General features: G+C 39.1%; 1 protein-coding gene across 3 annotated transcripts in view; it reads left to right on the top strand.

The window, feature by feature from the left end:
• The window catches only part of SNAP23 (synaptosome associated protein 23), a 42731-nt gene that overhangs the window by 7892 nt on the left and 15301 nt on the right, over positions 1–19538 (top strand). For all 3 annotated transcript variants that reach the window (XM_082735451.1, XM_082735452.1, XM_082735450.1), the window contains exons 2-5: positions 16808–16911; positions 17470–17511; positions 17927–17975; positions 18720–18837. In XM_082735451.1, coding sequence (XP_082591577.1) covers positions 16855–16911; positions 17470–17511; positions 17927–17975; positions 18720–18837 — 266 coding nt within the window. In that variant the 5' untranslated portion in view covers positions 16808–16854. The remainder of the gene's footprint in view (positions 1–16807; positions 16912–17469; positions 17512–17926; positions 17976–18719; positions 18838–19538) is intronic.

The following is a 19538-nucleotide window of genomic DNA, read 5'->3' as shown; positions in this document are numbered from 1 at the left end:
ACTTTAGTCTTGTAGACAGGCAGGATTTGTATACACAAAACAACTAGAAAACTAAAAAAGCTGGAAACTATATATTTAGAGGCAGTGGAGAAGAGTGCTTTATTTTCCATATTCTGACTACAGCGTATCATAAAATACGCATTTAAAAAGAGAGGAGGGTGATTTTCTTGACATCACAGTATGTTCCCTTACCTGATAGCAGATCTTTGAAAAATGTTTGTGGAATGAATTAAGAGGGGTGTATTCTGGGACTAGGATCTCTTTCTGCTAAGCTTTCAGGCTAGCCAGACTGCTGACTCACCATCCATCAGCATAAGGGAACTCTCAACTCTTTGGGGGCAGTCACCATAGCTAGATGTTACCACATTCTCTTCTGACAACCTTCTAGTTTTCCTCTTCAGTTGGGTTTTGGTCTGGGACCTTCTGAGGTCCCAGGCCTCTGCAAACAACTGCCTTCTCCTCCGTTACCATCAGGTCTGTTCCAGGAAGGACTACCCTCCTCCCTCAGAAGAGATGATGTATTATGCAAAGAGCCTGAGAGCCAGAAGTACTGCTTTTTATTCCTTAGCATCTAGTCCCTTGGACTAGATGATCTCTGAGGTTTATTTTCAGAGACTGTTCTCTGAGAGAAGAATTGAGCAGAAACTCTGCTCCCAGATAACTGATTAATCAGGCAGAGATTACTGTAGGCTAGTAGTTTCCAAGTCATGCTCCATGGAACCTTGGTTCCCTGGGATTAATAAAAGTATTCTTGGAAGGAAGGATTTTATGGTCATCTGTATTTGACTGGGATAGCCACAGTTAAACAGATTTCTTCACTGCTTCAGGACTTCTGATTTCCAGCCAAGAATTTAATTAGCCAGCCAGTCTATAATACAAGGATAAATAAGAAAAATAGAAGATGGAGAGGTTTAAGACCTAAATGTCTTCATTGTAGGTAGGTCATGAATGATATCCAAAATTGGAAAATATCAAGGGGCTCCTAGGTGGCACAGGGGTTAAAGCCTCTGCCTTTGGCTGTGGTCATGATCCTGCCAGGGGAGCCTGCTTCCCCTTCTCTCTCTCTGCCTGCCTCTCTGCCTACTTGTGATCTTTGTCTGTCAAATAAATAAAATCTTAAAAAAAAAGAAAATATCAAGAAATAACACTATCAGTGTATGATTTAGGAATTTGAGGTTAAACACTGGAACAACTTATACTATTGAAAATTTTCCCTCTGGGCTCCTGGAAGTAGGAATTGGTTCAGGGCACAAGAGAAGGTAGGGGAATTGCTGTTTATTACTGTTATAGAACTATTTGACATCTCAAACTATATATATTCATACATATATATGATTAAAATTAAATATGGGGGTGCCTGGGTGGCACAGTCAGTTAAGCAGCTGCCTTTGACTCAGGTCATGATCCCAGGGTCCTGGGATCAAGCCCCAAATCGGGCTCCCTGCTCAGTGGAGAGCGTGCTTCTCCTTTTCCCTCTGCCTGCTGCTCTGCCTACTTATATTCTCTATCTCTGTGTTAAATAAGTAAAACAACAACAACAACAAAACCTTTGAAAAAATAAAATTAAATTAAATATGGAAGAATATAAAATCTTGGGGCGCCTGGGTGGCTCAGTGGGTTAAAGCCTCTGCCTTCGGCTCAGGTCATGATCTTAGGGTCCTGGGATTGAGCCCCGCATCAGGCTCTCTGCTCAGCGGGGAGCTTGCTTCCTCCTCTCTCTCTCTGCCTGCCTCTCTGCCTACTTGTGATCTCTCTCTCTGTCAAATAAATAAATAAAATATTAAAATAAAAAAGAATATAAAACCTCAAAATAATTTTGAATGACTGAATAACATTGCATCATGTAGTTGTACCATAATTATTCAGTCAAATTCCCTGTCATTGGGGATTTAGATTGCTTCATTTTTTTAAATATTTAGATTGCTTCATTTTTTTAATATTATAAATAATACTGAGACCGATATGTGTGTATATATATATATATATTTTTTTAAGATTTTATTTATTTATTTGACACAGAGAGAGAGCACAAGTAGGCAGAGAGAGGGGAGGGAAGCAGGCTCCCCGCTGAGCAGAGAGCCCAATGTGGGGCTTGATCCCAGGACTTAAGGCAGAGGTTTAACCCTCTGAGCCACCCAGGCGCCCCTGAGACCAATATATTTTTCTCTGTATCTGTGATTTTCTTCTAGATTTCTGAAAGAAAGCTGGAGTTGGGGCACCTGGGTGCCTCAGTCCTTAAGCATCTGCCTTCAGCTCAGGTCATGATCCCAGGATCCCGGGATCGAGCTTCCTGCTCCTCCCTCTCCCACTTCCCCTGCTTGTGTTCCCCCTCTCACTGTGTCTCTCTCTCTGTCAAATGAATAAATAAAATCTTTAAAAATAAATGAATAAAGAAAAGAAAAAGAAAAAAGCTAGAGTAAGAAATAACTTAAAATTTTCTTGTCTATATTACATCATCTCTTGAGAGTTTGGGGTTTTTTTTGTTTTGTTTTTAAAGTTTTTTTTATTTGTTTGACAGAGAGCAGGAGAGCACAGGCAAGGGGTGTAGCAGGCAGAGGGAGAGGGAGAAGCAGGCACCCTGCTGAGCCAGGAGTCAGTGGGTGAAAGACAGTTGCTTAACCCACTGAGCTACCAAGGGGCTCCAGAGTTTTGGTTTTTTAAAAATCAGCATTTTACTTTCCTAAACAGTGGTTAAGAAAGCTTTAATTTTATAGGAATGGGAATTGAAATAACCACAGATGTCCTGGATGCACTATTTCTTGTGTCATTTGGAGCTTGCAACATTTTTTATCTTTTAGAGTTTTTCATTATCAAAGGCTTATAGTTATTGCATAGATTTGCTGTTAATGAAGTTATAGAGTATTCTGAAACCTATCTATAAAACCAGTGATTGGGTTTTCTTTTCTTTTTTTTTTTTTTAAAGATTTTTAAAAATTTATTTGACAGAGATCACAAGTAGGCAGAGAGGCAGGCAGAGAGAGGGGAGGAGGAGAAGCAGGCTCCCTGCCAAGCAGAGAGCCTGATGCGGGGCTCGATCCCAGGACCCTGGGATCATGACCTGAGCCAAAGGCAGAGGCTTTAACCCACTGAACCACCCAGGCACCCAGGTTTTCTTTTTTATAAGATTTATTTCTTTAAAAATTTGAAAGTCCTGATCTTTGAATTCTTTTTTTCCCCACAAAATTGATTTATTTGTGAGAGAGAGCCAGCATGTGAGTGACAGGAGGGGCAGAGGGAGAGCATTTTCAAGCAGATCTCCCAATGAGCCTGGAGCTGCAGGCAGGGCTGGATCACACCCCCAATGAGATCGTGACCTGAGCTGAAACCAAGAGCTGGATGCTCAACCGACAGCACCACCCAGGCGTCCCAACCAATATATGTTTATAACATTTCGGGAGTGGGGTGAGGAGTTGGGTTAAATAGGTAATGGGGATTAAGGAGTGCATTTGCTGTGATGAGCACGTGGTGAGGTATTGAATCACTGTGTTGTACACTTGAAACTACTATAATACTGTATGTTAGCTAACTGGAATTAAAATCTTTAAAAAAAAAAAAGTCCTTTTAAAGAAAATTTAGAAAATACATTATTGTATAAGACAAAAATCATCTGTAAATTTTTAAAAAATATTTTCAGTCCATCTCATTTAAGCTGGGTAGACATTTACATTTTTGGAATTTAGTTTTTAAACCATACATATTTTTTAATGTGGCATTAAGATTTATTGATAGAAAATAGTAGTGTATAACCTGTATAATGATCATTTTAAGTCTCCAAAAACAGCTCAGCATTTTCAGATACATGTTAGTGTATCTGACCTTGATGTTCCCTTATTTAGGTTTCAGTTTCTCTTGCATTAGTTATTAATAATAGCCAGAAGTGCCAGTTAAAAACATTTTTTTTCTCTCATTGCAAGAAAGAAAATTGGACTCTTTCATTTTTAAAGATATGGAATGGCATGTTTTCAGAATTCCAAACACAGACTATGCTTGAATCTTTTTTTTTTAAGATTTTATTTATTTATTTGACAGAGATCACAAGTAGGCAGAGAGGCAGACAGAGAGGAGGAAACAGGCTCCCCAGTGAGTACAGGGCCCAACGAGGGGCTCGATCCCAGGACCCTAGGATCACAACCCAAGTTGAAGGCAGAGGCTTTAACCCACTGAGCCACCCAGGCACCCCTGTACTTGATTTTTTTTTTTTTTAAAGATTTTTTATTTATTTACTTGAGAGAGAGACAGTGAGAGAGAGCATGAGCGAGGAGAAGGTCAGAGAGCGAAGCAGACTCCCCATGAGCCAGGAGCCCAATGTGGGACTCGATCCCGGGACTCCGGGATCATGACCTGAGCCGAAGGCAGTCGTCCAACCAACTGAGCCACCCAGGCGTCCCCCTGTACTTGAATCTTAATAAAAAAGTACATCACATGTATTTTTTTTTCTTTCCTTTTTTTTCTTTCTTTCTTTTACTAACATACAATGTATTATTTGTTTCAGGAGTACAGGTCTGTGATTCATCAGTCTTACACAATTCACAGCACTCGCCATAGCACATACCCTCCCCAATGTCCATCACCCAGCCACCCCGTCCTCCCACCCACCTCCCCTCCAGCAACCCTCAGTTTGTTTCCTAAGATTAAGAGTCTCTTACAGTTTGTTTCCCTCTCTAGTTTCATACAGTTTCATTTTTTCCCTCCCTTCCCCTATGATCTTCTGTCTAGCTTCTCAAATTCCTCATATCAGTAGATCATATGATAATTGTCTTTCGCTGATTGGCTTATTTTGCTTAACAAAATAGCATCTATTTCAATCTACATCATTGCAAATGGCAAGATGATGTGTTTTTTTGTTTTGTTTTTGTTTTTTTTAAATATTTTATTTATTTGTCACAGAGAGAAAAATCACAAGTAGGCAGAGAGGCAGGCAGAGAGAGGGGAGAAAGCAGGTTCCCTGTGGAGCAGAGAGCCCAACGTGGGGCTCGATCCCAGGACCCTGGGATCATGACCTGAGCTGAAGGCAGAGGCTTTAACCCACTGAGCCACCCTGGTGTCCCAAGATGATGTGTTTTTAATGGTTGCATAGTATTCCATTGTGCGTATGTGCGTGTGTGCGTGTGTGTGTGTACACACCACATCTTCTTTATCCATTCATCTGTTGATGGTCATCTAGGCTCTTTCCATAGTTTGGCTATTGTGGACATTGCTGCTATGAACATTCGGGTGCATGTGCCCCTTTGGATCACACATCAGGTGTATTAATATGGTTGTTCTGTCCTGTTTTCCAACCACCATTTTTCTTTTTTTTTTTTTTTTTAAAGATTTTATTTATTTCAAAGAGAGAGAGAGAGATCACAAGTAGGCAGAGAGACAGGCAGAGAGAGAGAGGAGGAAGCAGTCTCCCTGCTGAGCAGAGAGCCCGATGCAGGGCTCGATCCCAGGACCCTGGGATCATGACCTGAGCCGAAGGCAGAGGCTTTAACCCACTGAGCCACCCAGGCGCCCTCCATTTTTCTTTTTCAAGAAGAAGGGACATTTCAGTGGTGCGTACTCTATAGCTACTATCATTTATTTTAACTAAATGGGATTTTGTTGCAGAAAATTGTTGGGCATGAGAAAACCTACAAAATTAATGTTTTCCTTTTATCTTCCTTTTCATTCTTACTCATACTGTTTTCTTTTCCTTAACTGTTCTCTCTTTTCAAATATTCTTTCTCCATCCTTAAGTCATTTTTTCCATTTTTAGAAATTGAGACATAATTTGCATAATGTAAAGTTTGCCATTACAGTATACAACTTAGTGGCTCTTGGTATATTCATAATGCTCTGCAACCATGACTACTGATTCCAGAGCATTTCCATCACCTCCAAAACAAACCCTATATCTGTTGGTCAGCAGTCCTGTTCTGTCTTTCCCCCATCCTCTGGCAATCACTAATCTACTTTTAAATAGGGTTTACCTATTCTGGACATTTCCAATAAATGACATACAGTATGAGGTCTTTTGTATCCAGTTTAATTAGATTAATGCTTTCTAGCCTCATACATGTTGTAGCATGTAACATTCCCTTTTATGGCTGAATGATAATCCATTGTATGGACATTTGGGCATTTGGGCGTTTGGGTGTTTTCTGCTTTTTGGTTGTTAGCAATAATGCTGCTTTAAACATTTGTGTACAGGTTTTTATGTGGACATGTGTTTTCATTTGTCTCTAATGTACATAGAAATGTAATTGCTGGGTGACATGTAATTCAATGCTTAATCTGTTGAAGCCTAAGTTCTTGTCCTGCATTGTTAAATGGCATGTTTTTCCTCCATTAGGTACCAGAATTATAACAGGGATAGGATATCATCCGTTAGTACCTGGCTATACATTAAAAAAACAAAACAAAACAACTTTCACCTAAAACAGTGGTTTTCAACATTGGCTGCTCATTGGAGTCATCTGGGAATGTTTATAATCAACTGGCACTAACCCCCATAGTTTTTTATTTAATTAGTCTGGGGTGCAGCTTGGCCTCCAGGTGATTATGTGTAGCCAAGACTGGGAACCACTGTTCTAAATCTAACTGGAGTTAGACTTGCTACTTGAAAAGGGGAAGGCAAGGACTTCATATATATACTTTTCTTGGCAAAACTGCTACGCATTTGAATGACTTGATATTGTGTCTCTCTATTCTTCTCTTTTTAATGTGTGTAATAGTGATTGAAAGCACATACTCTGTATCGGTCTACCTACACTGGAACCTGGCTCTACTATATGACCTTGCAAAAGTTGCTTAACCTCACTGTTCCTTAGTTCCTACATCTGTAAAATGTGGAATTAAATAGTATTTGCTATGGTCTGAATGTTTCTTAAAATCCTAATTCCTGGTGTGATGGTATTAAGTGGAACCTTTGGAAGGTGCTTAAACCCTGAAGGTGGAGTCCTCATGGATGGAGTTAGCGCCTTATAAAACAGGCTCCAGGGGCCCCTGGGTGTCTCAGTCAGGTAAGGGTCTGCATTTGGCTCCGGTCATGATCCCACCCCACATCGGGCTTGCTGCTCAGTGGGGAGCCTGCTTCTCCCTCTCCCACCCCCCTGGTGCTTATGCTCCCTCTCTCACTCACTGTCTGTCCAATAAATAAATAAAATTTTCAAAGGGGGGTGAGAACTCCCTAGTCCCTTCCACCATATAAGGCATCAGTTTTGTACCAGAAAGAGGGCCATGATGACAACGTGACCAATGCAGGCACCTTGAGCTCAGACTTCTGCCTCCAGAACTGTAACAAATACATTTCTGTTGTTAATAAACTACCAACTCTATATTTATTGCTTAACCTCACTGGAGGTTAGCAGCTGGATAGACTAAGAGAGTGTTTTAAGGTTTAAATGAATGAGTGTGTGTGTGTGTGTGTGTGTGTGTGTGTGTGTGTGCGTGTGTATTTTTTAATTTCTTAGAAAAGTGTCTTGCATGGGGGTGCCTGGGTGACTCAGTTGCTTAAGTGTCCAACTCTTGATTTTAGATCAGGTCATTATCTCAGGGTTGTGAGATCGAGCCCTGCTTTGGACTCTGTGTGGGTGTGAAGCCTGTTAAGATTCTCTCCATCTCCATCTGCTCCCCACCCCATCCGCATCCCTGTGCTCACACACTCTCTCTCTCTCAAAGAAATAAACAAAATCTTAAAAAAAAAAAAAAAAAGTGCTTTGTGCATGTATAGTGCTTTGTAAGTGTTAACTTGTAATTGTTAGTGATTCTTCTCAGTCCTTTACTCACTATCTAGACTTACAAAATGATGAGTAATGACTATTAAAAAGTTACATGACTTTTTAAAAAAGATTTTCATTTATTTATTTGACAAAGAGAGTGCAAGAGCACAAGCAGAGGGAGTAGTAGCAGAGGGAGAGGGAGAAGCAGGCTCCCAACTGATCAGGGAGCTTGATGTGGGACTCGATCCCAGGACTCTGGGATCATGACCTGAGCCTAAGGCCACCACTTAACTGACTGAGCCACTCAGGTGTCCCTAAAATGTTACTTGCCCTTTTATTTATTTGCTTGTTTGTTCGTTTATTTAAAAGATTTTATTTATTTATTGGACAAAGAGAGAGAGAGATCACAAGTAGGCAGAGCAGCAGGCAGAGGGAGGGGGGAAGCAGGCTCCCTGCTGAACAGATAGCCCAATGCAAGGCTCAATCCCAGGACCCTGAGATCATGACTAGAGCAGGCAGAGGCTTAACCCACTGAGCCACCTCGGCACCCCAGTTACTTGCCATTTTAAAGAACTGTCCTATATGTTGAATTCTTGCATAAGAAAAAAGTTGAGAAAGTAGCATGATGACACTTTCCTGTATTATTCACCAGCTTCATCAGTCATGGCCAATCTTGTTTCCTCTGTACTCCCACCCATTTACCCACCTTTGAATTATTTTAAAGCACGTCCTACAGGTTACCTATTAAATAGCTTCTAATTTCATGTGTTTTCTTTGAATCCCTGAGGAGGGCGATGATTGGTAGGAGGCTTGAGAAAGAGAATACACTGAAGGTGAGGGGCCATGACCGGAGATTGCTTATATTCCGGAATGAAGTTGTAAAGGCTTTATTCCAGCTAAGTTCTCTGCTTCTGTGTGGGGCCCTCTTTTATCTACCTCTTAGTATTTTGCTGTGGAAGTACTAAAGACTTATTCAGAACTCATTAGAACCCATTTCTGTCACCTGATGTGAATGAAATATGGTTCCCAGCCGAACTTTAGCAAGGGCCTTTGCTCTAGCCATCTGTTAGCAGAACATTTAGGACAAATTGTTCTGTATTATTTCCATACCTTTGTGCTTTGGAATGGTGATCATCTGTTAATGAATAAATATGTTTCTGCAAACTTAAATTTACTTTGAATATATGCCAACAGAAGATTTCTCTCAAGAGAGGCTAAGAATTCATAATTGTGCTTATGAAATGGGGTCGAAAATTAATTCCTTGTCTTTGTTTTCTCCAGTCTTATAAATCTGCTTTCTTTTTGTCATAAGCTATCATATATTATTTATATTTAATTTAATTTATTATTATTTATATATATTTATTTATAAATTTATATATTTATAAATATATTTATTTATATATTATTATATATTTATTTTATTATTTATATTTAATTTATATATATATTTAAAAGATTTTATTTATTTGTTTGACAGGCAGAGAGAGGACACAAGTAGGCAGATAGGCCGGCAGAGAGAGAGGGGGAAGCAGGCTCCCTGCCAAGCAGAGAGTCTGATACAGTCCTCGATCCCAGGACCCCAAGACCATGACCCAAGCCGAAAGCAGAGGCCCAACCCACTGAGCTACCCAGGCGCTCACTATCATATATTTTTAAAGATTTTATTTATTTATTTGAGAGGAAGTGAGAGCAAGGAAGCTAGAGGGAGCATGAGCGGAGGTGGGGGAAGCAAAAGTGGGGGGTGGGCAGGGAGAGAGAGAGAAGCAGACTCCCCACTGAACAAGGAGCCATACCCAGAGCTCAGATTCCAGGATCTGGGATCATGACCTGAGCTGAAGGCAGACATGTGACCAACTGAGCCACCTGGGTGCCCTTAAGCTGTTATATTTTATGATGAAAATAAATGTATGAATTTTAAAAGTAGTATAACTACATTGCAAACTATTTCATAAGCTGGGAAAAGAAGAAAAATCACTCTTAATTCTACTACCATAGCTATTGGTTATATTTTAATGATTCCCTCCTAGACTTTTTTCTACCTATATTTTTTATAGCAAGTATTTGATTATTTTTAAGTCTTATTTTGTTTACTTCATATACTGACCATCATCATTTTGTGTGGTTTTGTGTGTGCTAAGCCTTAGCCAGGAAAAAAAGCAAACAACATTTTAGGTAGTCTTTAACTTTTTAGACATGCAAAGCTATATATATATTTGTCTAGATAAGTACCAATCAACCGGAAACTTGGTTTAATTGAAAACTGTTTATTATCTGTCTTGACGTGTACAGACTCATGGCTGGCATGAAAATAGTTCAGGTGTATAGCTCATACAGTATTATCAACTTTAATATTAAAATTTAGCCTTACAGATAGAGGAATTAATATTTAGTAGCATTTACATTAATGTCACTTACACTTAACATTGTTGTTTTGCTTTTCTTTTGCCTGTTTTTTTCTGCTTCCCTAATAATAAAGTAATGACTGACTCGAATATTAGCCATGTATCAGGCACTAATAATAAATGCTTTGTATGGATCATCTTTTTTTAATCCTCACAAAAAGGGCCTATTATCTCTATTTTACAAATGTAGAAACTAAATCTTAGTGGGTTTAGCTAACTTGCCTGAGGTCATACAGCTGATACAGAATGGGTCAGAATTTGAATGCTGGAGTTCCTGCTACTTACCACTATGCTAGCCTGCTGTGAACAGAAATTTGCACTTGCTGTCAATACATTGATTACCATGAAAGTCTAACCAAAATATACCAAAGAGAATCACAAATGTTTATCCTACAGTAAACTACATGGTGTAAGTTGTAGAGCAACTTACATTAGGATTAATTTTAAGAAAAGGAGTAAGTCATGAACTAACTTAGAATATTTTAATGCAAAATCTTTGCTTTCCAGTATAAAATGTTTTATAAAATCATTCCTATATTGGTCTAGGCAGGACACTGGAATTGAGGGTGATTTAAAGTGCTGTTTCTTTTATTACTTCCTAACATATCCCCATTTTTATCAGTGAAGACATGGATCTCCTGTTGACTTAGTTCTAAGACTTTTTTCTTTGTATTCATTCTTCCCAGTAGTATTAGTTTCATTTTCTAAATTTAAATAATTTCAGGTTCTACAAGATCCTTTTTTTTTTTTTTTTTTTTTTTGCTTAGTTGCCAAGGAAAGCAATTTCTTTGTTGATTTAAGTAATCACTACACCCAGTGTGGGACTTGAACTCACAACCCTGAGATCTAGAGTCCATTGCTCTACTAAGCCAGCCAGGTGCTCCAGTTCTTCCTTTAATTTAACTAACTGTGACTCTTTTGAAGAGTTCTTATGGTTTTATTATAGAAGACATCTTAGGGGTGCCTGGGTGGCTCAATCACTTAAGTGTCTGACTCTTGGTTTCAGCTCTGGTCATGATCTCAGGGTTGTGAGATTGAGTCCCACATTGGGATCCACACTCAGCAGAGAGTCTACTTGAGATTCTCTCTCCCTCTCCCTTTGCCCCTACCCCCCAAAATAAATAAATAAATCTTTAAAAAAAAAAAAAAGAAGGCATCTTAAATTTTGAAATGAACTGTCAGGTAGGGTAGTTAGTATGTTTTCTGATATTCAGCACATCTCATGATGTTTGTTTTTTTTTTTTGTTTTTTTTTTTAAAGATTTTATTTATTTATTTGACAGAGAGAGATCACAAGTAGGCAGAGAGGCAGGCAGAGAGAGAGGAGGAAGCAGGCTCCCTGCTGAGCAAAGAGCCCAATGTGGGGCTCCATCCCAGGACCCTGAGATCATGACCTGAGCCAAAGGCAGCGGCTTAACCCACTGAGCCACCCAGGCGCCCCTCTCATGCTGTTTGTTAAGGGAAGATGCACCCAACAGTTATGGGCCCACCATGCTTACTTTTTTTTTTTTTTTTTTTTTTAAGATTTTATTTATTTATTTGACAGAGATCACTAGCAGGCAGAGAGGCAGGCAAAGGGGGAGGGGCAGGCTCCCTGCTAAGCAGAGAGTCCAATGCGGGGCTCGAAGCCAGGACCCTGAGATCATGACCTGAGCTGAAGACAGAGGCTTAACCCACTGAGCCACCCAGGCACCCCATGCATCCAACAGTTGAGACTAGTTCCTAAACCATGAGCTATCTTTGGTTTCAGAATATCCAAACTTGAGGGCGCCTGGGTGGCTCAGTGGTTAAGCCGCTGCCTTCGGCTCAGGTCATGATCTCAGGGTCCTGGGATCGAGTCCCGTATCGGGCTCTCTGCTCAGCAGGGAGCCTGCTCCCTCCTCTCTCTCTCTCTGCCTGCCTCTCTGCCTACTTGTGATTTCTCTCTGTCAAATAAATAAATAAAATCTTTAAAAAAAAAAAAAAAAAAAAAAAAAAAAAAGAATATCCAAACTTGAGTAATGAATCTGCCCTTTACTCATTCAGTCACCTTGGGCAAATTACTTCATTGAGCCTTAGTTTCCCCATCTGTAAACTGGTATAATAAAGATAATGATGGGGGTGCCTGGGTGGCTCAGTAGGTTAAAGCCTCTGCCTTTGGCTCAGGTCACGGTCCCAGGGTCCTGGGATCGAGACCCACCTCCAGCTCTCTGCTCAGCAGGGAGCCTGCTTCCCTCTCTCTCTCTCTGCCTGCCTCTCTGCCTACTTGTGATCTCTGTCAGATAAATAAATAAAATCTTTAAAAAAATTTTTTAAATAAAAAATAAAAAGATAAAGATAATGATGTATATAGGTACTTAGTAAGGTATATGACACATAGTAGGTACTCATTGACTATTTCTTCTTCCCCACCCCCCCAAAGTTTATAAAAAGAAATTAAGGTAAACAGGGAGTCTTCTAGAAAGCCCAAATGAACCATAGTAAGAAAGATATGTTATAAAAGCATTGGGGAAAATCTTGCAGTTTCCTCTCAAAGGGAGCATATACTATTCTCAAATTAACATAGTATATTAGGTTCTGGGAGCATTGAAAAACTGACACAGATATTTAATTATTAGGTTATATCTAAGAACAGTCAGTTTAATGGGATATTTGTGTCAAACGACATTTTGTTTTCCTTCCCCTCTCCCACCTCTAATTGTCTTTACTACGATATCCTGGATAGCCTTTTCCTGACTTCATAAGAAAAACTTCTGAAGATAATCATAAATATGAGTAAAGCTATACACCTAATTCTAGGTTTCACCCTGTCTGACTCTTCTGAGCAATTTAGTAAAGGCTAAGAAGAGCCTGGGGAATATTGTTGCTTTGTCCTTCCCCCTTACAATTCTGCTTTGTCTCTTACTCCCATTTACTGTAACCATGTGTTCAACACCCTCAAGAATCCAGAGTAGAGGTCTTAGGCAGCTGTGTCCCAATGTCAGCCTGTCAGACATGTGAGAAGTTTACATAAGTCTGTTTCTTGTCTTATGTGCCATCTGCTGAGGAGAAAAAAAAGGAAGTACTAGGCACCACTTCAAGTTCACCAGTGGGTGTGTCCTTAAAAATGAGCGTATAGCCATGCCAGAATTGATTCTTAATATCTACCTCCCAGCTGTATGTATGTATCTTTCTTTCTCTTTCTTGCTCTCTTTCTCTCTCTTTCTTTCTTTCTCTCTCTTTATCATTAGAAGGTAGGACTCTTGGTATCTGCTCATTTAACAGAGGTCAGTTTTATATTTAAGCCTCTCTTTGAACCTATAAGGAGTTTTTGCTCATTTTCACTAGAATGGAAAGATTACTGACCTGTACTTGGCAGGAATCAGGTCCAGGAGTAGAATTATAAAATTATACAATTTGAGAGATCTGAGCATCCTTATGCCCCAAATGTCTTCCTATCCACAGGATACCATATTGGAAAACCTGACTAAGGGTGTCAACTTCCAGGCATTGCTTGATTAGCCTGTATTACTTTTCTCACCACTTTCTCCTCTGTTGGGCATTGAAGAGGTATAGACAACTGGAGCATGCTGGGAAGGGCAGGCTTTGATTAGTGTGTTATTAGGGCTCTGAAAGTAATGGAGAAGCATAAAATTACATGGGGTATTACTGAAAGAAAATGTTTACAGAAATCTGTACTCTGTAACTATGAAAGATTAACAAGAGAAACTAGCATGAACAGATCTGTGATAAATCTTATGCCTCAAATTATTAGCAAAGTAATCAAGCATGTGGTTCTATTAATGCTTCTGTCTAATGAATGATCAGTTCTTAATTCAAGACGGACCTTTATATCTTGATTTTATATCTTAGTATATGAACCTTCTGCTAGAATTAGAGCTCTACACTGGCAAGCAAGATATGAAATTAAATTTGCAATTTTCGTAATAATGCTTTTTATTATTAATAATGTTAATTAATAATTTTATACATGAGCATTAATAACTTTAGTCAATGTTCAAAATCTTAATTAAACCTAAAACAGTTAGCTGTGACAGTAGGGTTAATAAATAGACCTCCAAATGCAATGCCTTTTTGCCTTTTTTTTTTTTAAGATTTTATTTATTTAGTTATTTGTCAGAGAGAAGCAGGCTCCCTGCTGAGCCAGGAGCCTGATGTGGGACTCAATCCCAGGACCCAGAGATCATGACATTAGCTGAAGGCAGCAGCTTAACCGATTGAGCCACCCAGGCATTCCTGCAATGCCTTTTTGTACTGAGAATCTAATGTTATCAGTGATGATTCTACTAAAAGTGATGGTTAACTATGGATACGACTAAAAAGATTTGTGGGTGAATAGCAGGCCATTCCAGATTATACATATGTAATGGCAATTTTTGGTTTGTGTTTCTAGTGGATATTTGCAGGCTTTCTGCTAACAGTACCTATAGCTTTGTTTCCAGGATCCACTTAAGTATTTTGAGAGTACATCTTCTTTTTCTGCTATTTGTTCATTCAGCATATATTTGCTGCAGTACCAACTGTCAGATCCTATTAGATGTTAGAGATAAAAAGATAGAACAAAATCTCTGCATTCCAAGGATTTAGTCTAGTATATTACTAGTTAACTAGGTTCTTGCTGGTCAGTGAATTTACTACATGGCAGGGTTTCTCAACCTCAGCACTTTGACGTTTGGGGCCAGATAATCATTTGTTGTGAAGGGCTGTCCCAAGGAGAATTATAGTATATTTAGCAGCATCTCTGGCCCCTATCTACTAGATGCCAGTAACACTACCCCTCCCCCTCAAACTCATGACTGTCATTGCCAGACCTTCCCTGAAGGCAAGTTTAGAATGTAAACCAGACTTTATCTGTGTCATTGACAAAGAACTTCGGTAAAATTAGTTTTTAAAATGTAATACAAGAAAAAAAAAAGTAATACAAAGCTAGCAAATGTAATGAAAGAAAGCAACCTAGAGTATTACACAGTACTTACTACTCCCTGTGTCTTTTTCAAAGAGGAGTACACAACAGTAGTACTGAATAACACCTTCTAAATGTGTTGTGTTTTAGTTTGAATGTCTGTGAATCTTCTCTGAATTAGGAGTTACTATGTATAAGAGTATAATTACTTAGTTTCTTAGGGACTTCACTAAAACAGCAAACAGGATTATAATTGGAAACAGAAAATCCTCTGAAATATTTCATGATTTTTGGGATGCCTGGGTGGCTCAGTGGGTTAAGGTCTCTGCCTTTGGCTCAGGTCGTGATCCCAGGTTCCTGGGGTTCTAGCTCTGCGTCTAGCTCTGCGTCGCTCAGCAGCGAGCCTGCTTCCTCCTCTCTCTGCCTGCCTCTCTGGCTACTTGTGATCTCTGTCAAATAAATAAAATCTTTTTTAAAAAATTCATGTTTTTTTCTGAGTTCATTGTCAGCATTACTCTTTTCTTGTTTAGAATGAAAATACTTCATTTTCTCCAGCTAGCACATGTCTGGAATGTTTCTGGTATTCTTCAGGCACACCACTTTGACTTTTGTTACTTTATTAATGGAATACTACGTAACTTAGACATCTTCACCTTACTGCTTTTGTGTGTTCAAATAATGTATAAATACATATAGGCAAATTATTTTTATTAAAAAATAATTTAGGTGATGGGACTTCAGGAAGCAATGTGACCAAAGAATAGAAATGTATCATAAAAAAAGATAGTGTATGAATAGCATTGTACAACCAAGAATTCACTTTATTAATCTCTTAAGGGAGTGCCTGGGTGGCTCAGTGGGTTAAGCCTCTGCCTTTGGCTCAGGTCATGATCTCAGAGTCCTGGGATCGAGCCCTTCATAGGGCTCTCTGCTCAGCGGGGAGCCTGCTTCCCCTCTCTCTCTGCCTGCCGCTCTACCTACTTGTGATCTCTCTATCAAATAAATAAATAAAATCTTTAAAAAGTTTTTTAAGGGGCGCCTGGGTGGCTCAGTGGGCAAAAGCCTCTGCCTTCAGCTCTGGTCGTGATCCCAGGATCCTGGGAACGAGCTCCGCATCGGGCTCTCTGCTCAGCGGGGAGCCTGCTTCTCTCTCTCTCTCTCTCTCTCTCTGTCTGCCACTCTGCTTACTTGTGATCTCTGTCAAATAAATAAAATCTTTTAAAAAATTTAAAAATAAAAACTTTTTAAAAAAAAATTTAATAATCTCTTAAAGCTTGTCTTCTAGTTTGTGCTCCTCAAAGTAGAGAGACCTCTCTTTGAAACAGGACTTCACAAAAAAAAAAAAAAAAAAAGAGAGAGAGAGAGAGAGAAAAGAAAGAAACAAAAGAAAAGAAACAAAATGATGGGGCGCCTGGGTGGCTCAGTGGGTTAAGCCGCTGCCTTCGGCTCAGGTCATGATCTCAGGGTCCTGGGATTGAGTCCCGCATCGGGCTCTCTGCTCAGCAGGGAGCCTGCTTCCTCCTCTCTCTCTGCCTGCCTCTCTGCCTATTTGTGATCTCTCTCTGTCAAATAAATAAATAAAATCTTAAAAAAAAAAAAAAATGAAACAGCACTTCACTAGAGGTCCTGAAACCTGAGTTGAGTTTCAGGTTTACCTCTGGTACTAACTAGTATTTTAACCATCCATTTATCCTTTCCTGGCCTTAATTTCTTCACCTGTGATAGCTAGCTAAAGATACAGATAGGCTTCTTTATTCTGTTTCCCAGATAAGTATCCTGAATTCCATAAATCCACACTCTTTGTTTAAACAAACCCTTTATGTATCTTTATTCTTACAGAATATCCACATTTCACTTTCCGTGCTTATCAAAAGTTTTAATTCATCATGGATAATCTGTCATCAGAAGAAATTCAGCTGAGAGCCCACCAGGTTACTGATGAGGTAAATGTTATACTTGGAATAAGTAATTCACTTTTCTCAGTGGAAGGTTGAGAGGACCTTCTTAGAAATATCCATGTTGGCCTCCTCCCTGTCCCTTTATGTCCAAGAATCCATTTTCTTCAGAGTGTCATTGCTGGCCCCTTAGTTTTTCAGCTTACCAAAAATTAAACAAGTGAAAGCAGCTTGCATGATTTTCCTTTTTTGTCATTGTTTAACAGTTACTTACAACAAAGATACTCTCAGTTTGAGGAATTGGAAACATCTGTGTAATATACCTAGATTTCTGCTTACATTAAACTTTTATGAATGCTGCTAACTTTACCGTAAATTCCACATTTTTTCTTAAGGAGCAACTGGTAGGAAGAAATTAGTAAAATTACAGTGATCAACTTTCTTTTTTATTTGTTTGTTTTTGTTTTAAAGGGGGGAGATATGGCTGAACGGGCAGTATTTAAAAATGGAGCAGCATCATGACTATGTGATCAGATTTTCATTTTTATTTATTTATTTATTTTTGCTACATATTTTAGAATACTAAAAGCCTGTGTTTTTCCCTAGTCTCTGGAAAGTACAAGGAGAATCCTGGGTTTAGCCCTTGAGGTAAGTCATTGTTTAATCATTAAGCAGAAAAATTGTATAAGTGGGATCTTGATAGCACAAGCTGGAATTTTTGTTAGGAGTCAGAAGTATATGGTATCAGTAAGCTTTTATTATTTGAAACCAGCAATTGCTGAACTTGTCAAACAATGAAGTGATGGGCCATTTTTGTTTTTCCCATTGACACTATAGACTATGACAGAGAAGATCAAGTCACCATGAATTTTGACTTAATTATATTGGGAGGGGGTTAATATGTTAAAGTTTGTTGCTGTGGGGTATTAGCTTTCTCTCTAGCTCTGATCCTCTGAGAACTTGGGTTTCTAAATGATTCTCTCTTGCTATTAGGCCTTATACATTTTGTTTCTGTTGCTTTTATGTTGTGTTGTATTGCTCTAGCTTTTTTCTCTTCTTTTAGTCTCAGGATGCAGGAATCAAGACTATCACTATGCTGGATGAACAAGGGGGTGAGTTGCAGTCATGGCAGAAACTCTTGATTTTACTTATGTCATCAGAAAGCCCTTCCAAATCAGCCATGTCTAAAATTAAGCCTTGGGAGTGCCTTCCCTATGTAAGATAAGAGTGATTCATTTACTTCCTTTTTCTGATTTGAATTGTATCCTGTTTGTTGCCTGTTTGAGGTGGGAGCAACAATACCCAATTATATACCAAGTATTTGTCAGGTGGAAGGACTAACTGTGTGTATTTGTCATTCGTACATTAGATACTGTGATATTCTAGCATCATTTTCAGAAGTCAAGTTAAGTCCTTAAACAGGTTTAGATACAGGTAAGTTTGGAATCATTCCGTTTGAGTTGGCCCTGAGCAATCTGGCCTAGATTTGATTAGACTTATGATAGCCTTCAGGTTTTGAACTTACTGAGAGAGAGAAATGCTGGGGATCCAGTCTGGTCAGAGTACACCTAAATCAGTTGCAAGGGTGATCTTGAAATATAAGCCTTCACATGCTCCTATTATACAAATTTCTTTAGAGCATATCTTCCCACCATAAGAAGCCAGGTGCCTCAGGATCAGTTTGTGAAAGATTGTTCTCATGTTGCATAGTGTGTAGTACCTTCTGGCACTGATAAAGTCACTGGGATGGATTACTGGTGGATTCAAAGTTGAAGTTTGCTGTTCCATATTAATAGTGTCTTCTCATTGTAACTGTGAATATAACACAAAATGTCACTTCCACCACTTATTCTTAGAACAACTAAACCGCATAGAGGAAGGCATGGACCAAATAAATAAAGACATGAGAGAGGCTGAGAAGACTTTAACGGAACTCAACAAGTGCTGTGGCCTTTGCGTCTGCCCATGTAATAGGTGAGTTGAGAAATCAAGACCTTTTTAAAATGAAAGTGAGAACACGCCACCCTCCCATCCTCCAGGAAGGTCAGAAGTGTGCCTGGGCCTAAATAAGGAACTTTGTTAGATAAATTTAAGCCATTTTTCCTTCAGGCAGAACAAACTTTTCATGTAAATGGGCACATTCACTGAAAACCGTGGCTTGAATTTAGTCAGTCCTTGAATCAAGTCCCAATTTTGTTTTTTAATAGTACATGAAACATAATATAGGAAATAAACATCTGGCTAATACAGAGGAGGATGGAATTAGTGTCTTTTCCTTTCAAACACAGAATATTAACAAAATACGTACTCTGTGGTAGGCACATGAGGAATGGCCAAGGGAGTAAAGGACTTGGATCCTATCTTCAAAAGACCTACCATGTGATGGGATATATGAAGGAGAATAGCAAAAAAGTAGAAAATATATACATCTAGTGCAAAATCATGTGTCAACTGAGGACACAGAACTAATAAAATTTGGTTTGGAAAAATACTACAGGAGAGTGAGGACTTGCATTGGATTCAGTGATTAGAAGGATCTAATCAGATCCACGTTCTAAGGAACGTGGAAGAACTAGGGAAGGCATTTCCTAATATAAACAGAAATTACAGAGGAGTCTGACTTAACTGAGCTGCATGATTCATATAGATGAGAAGTGAAAATTAAGACATACGTA

The sequence above is a fragment of the Mustela nivalis genome, assembly GCF_964662115.1.
Source record: "Mustela nivalis genome assembly, chromosome: 6".
Lineage (NCBI taxonomy): Eukaryota > Metazoa > Chordata > Mammalia > Carnivora > Mustelidae > Mustela > Mustela nivalis.
The sequence above is the reverse complement of the archived record's forward strand: the minus strand, read 5'-3'. Positions and strand labels throughout refer to the sequence as shown.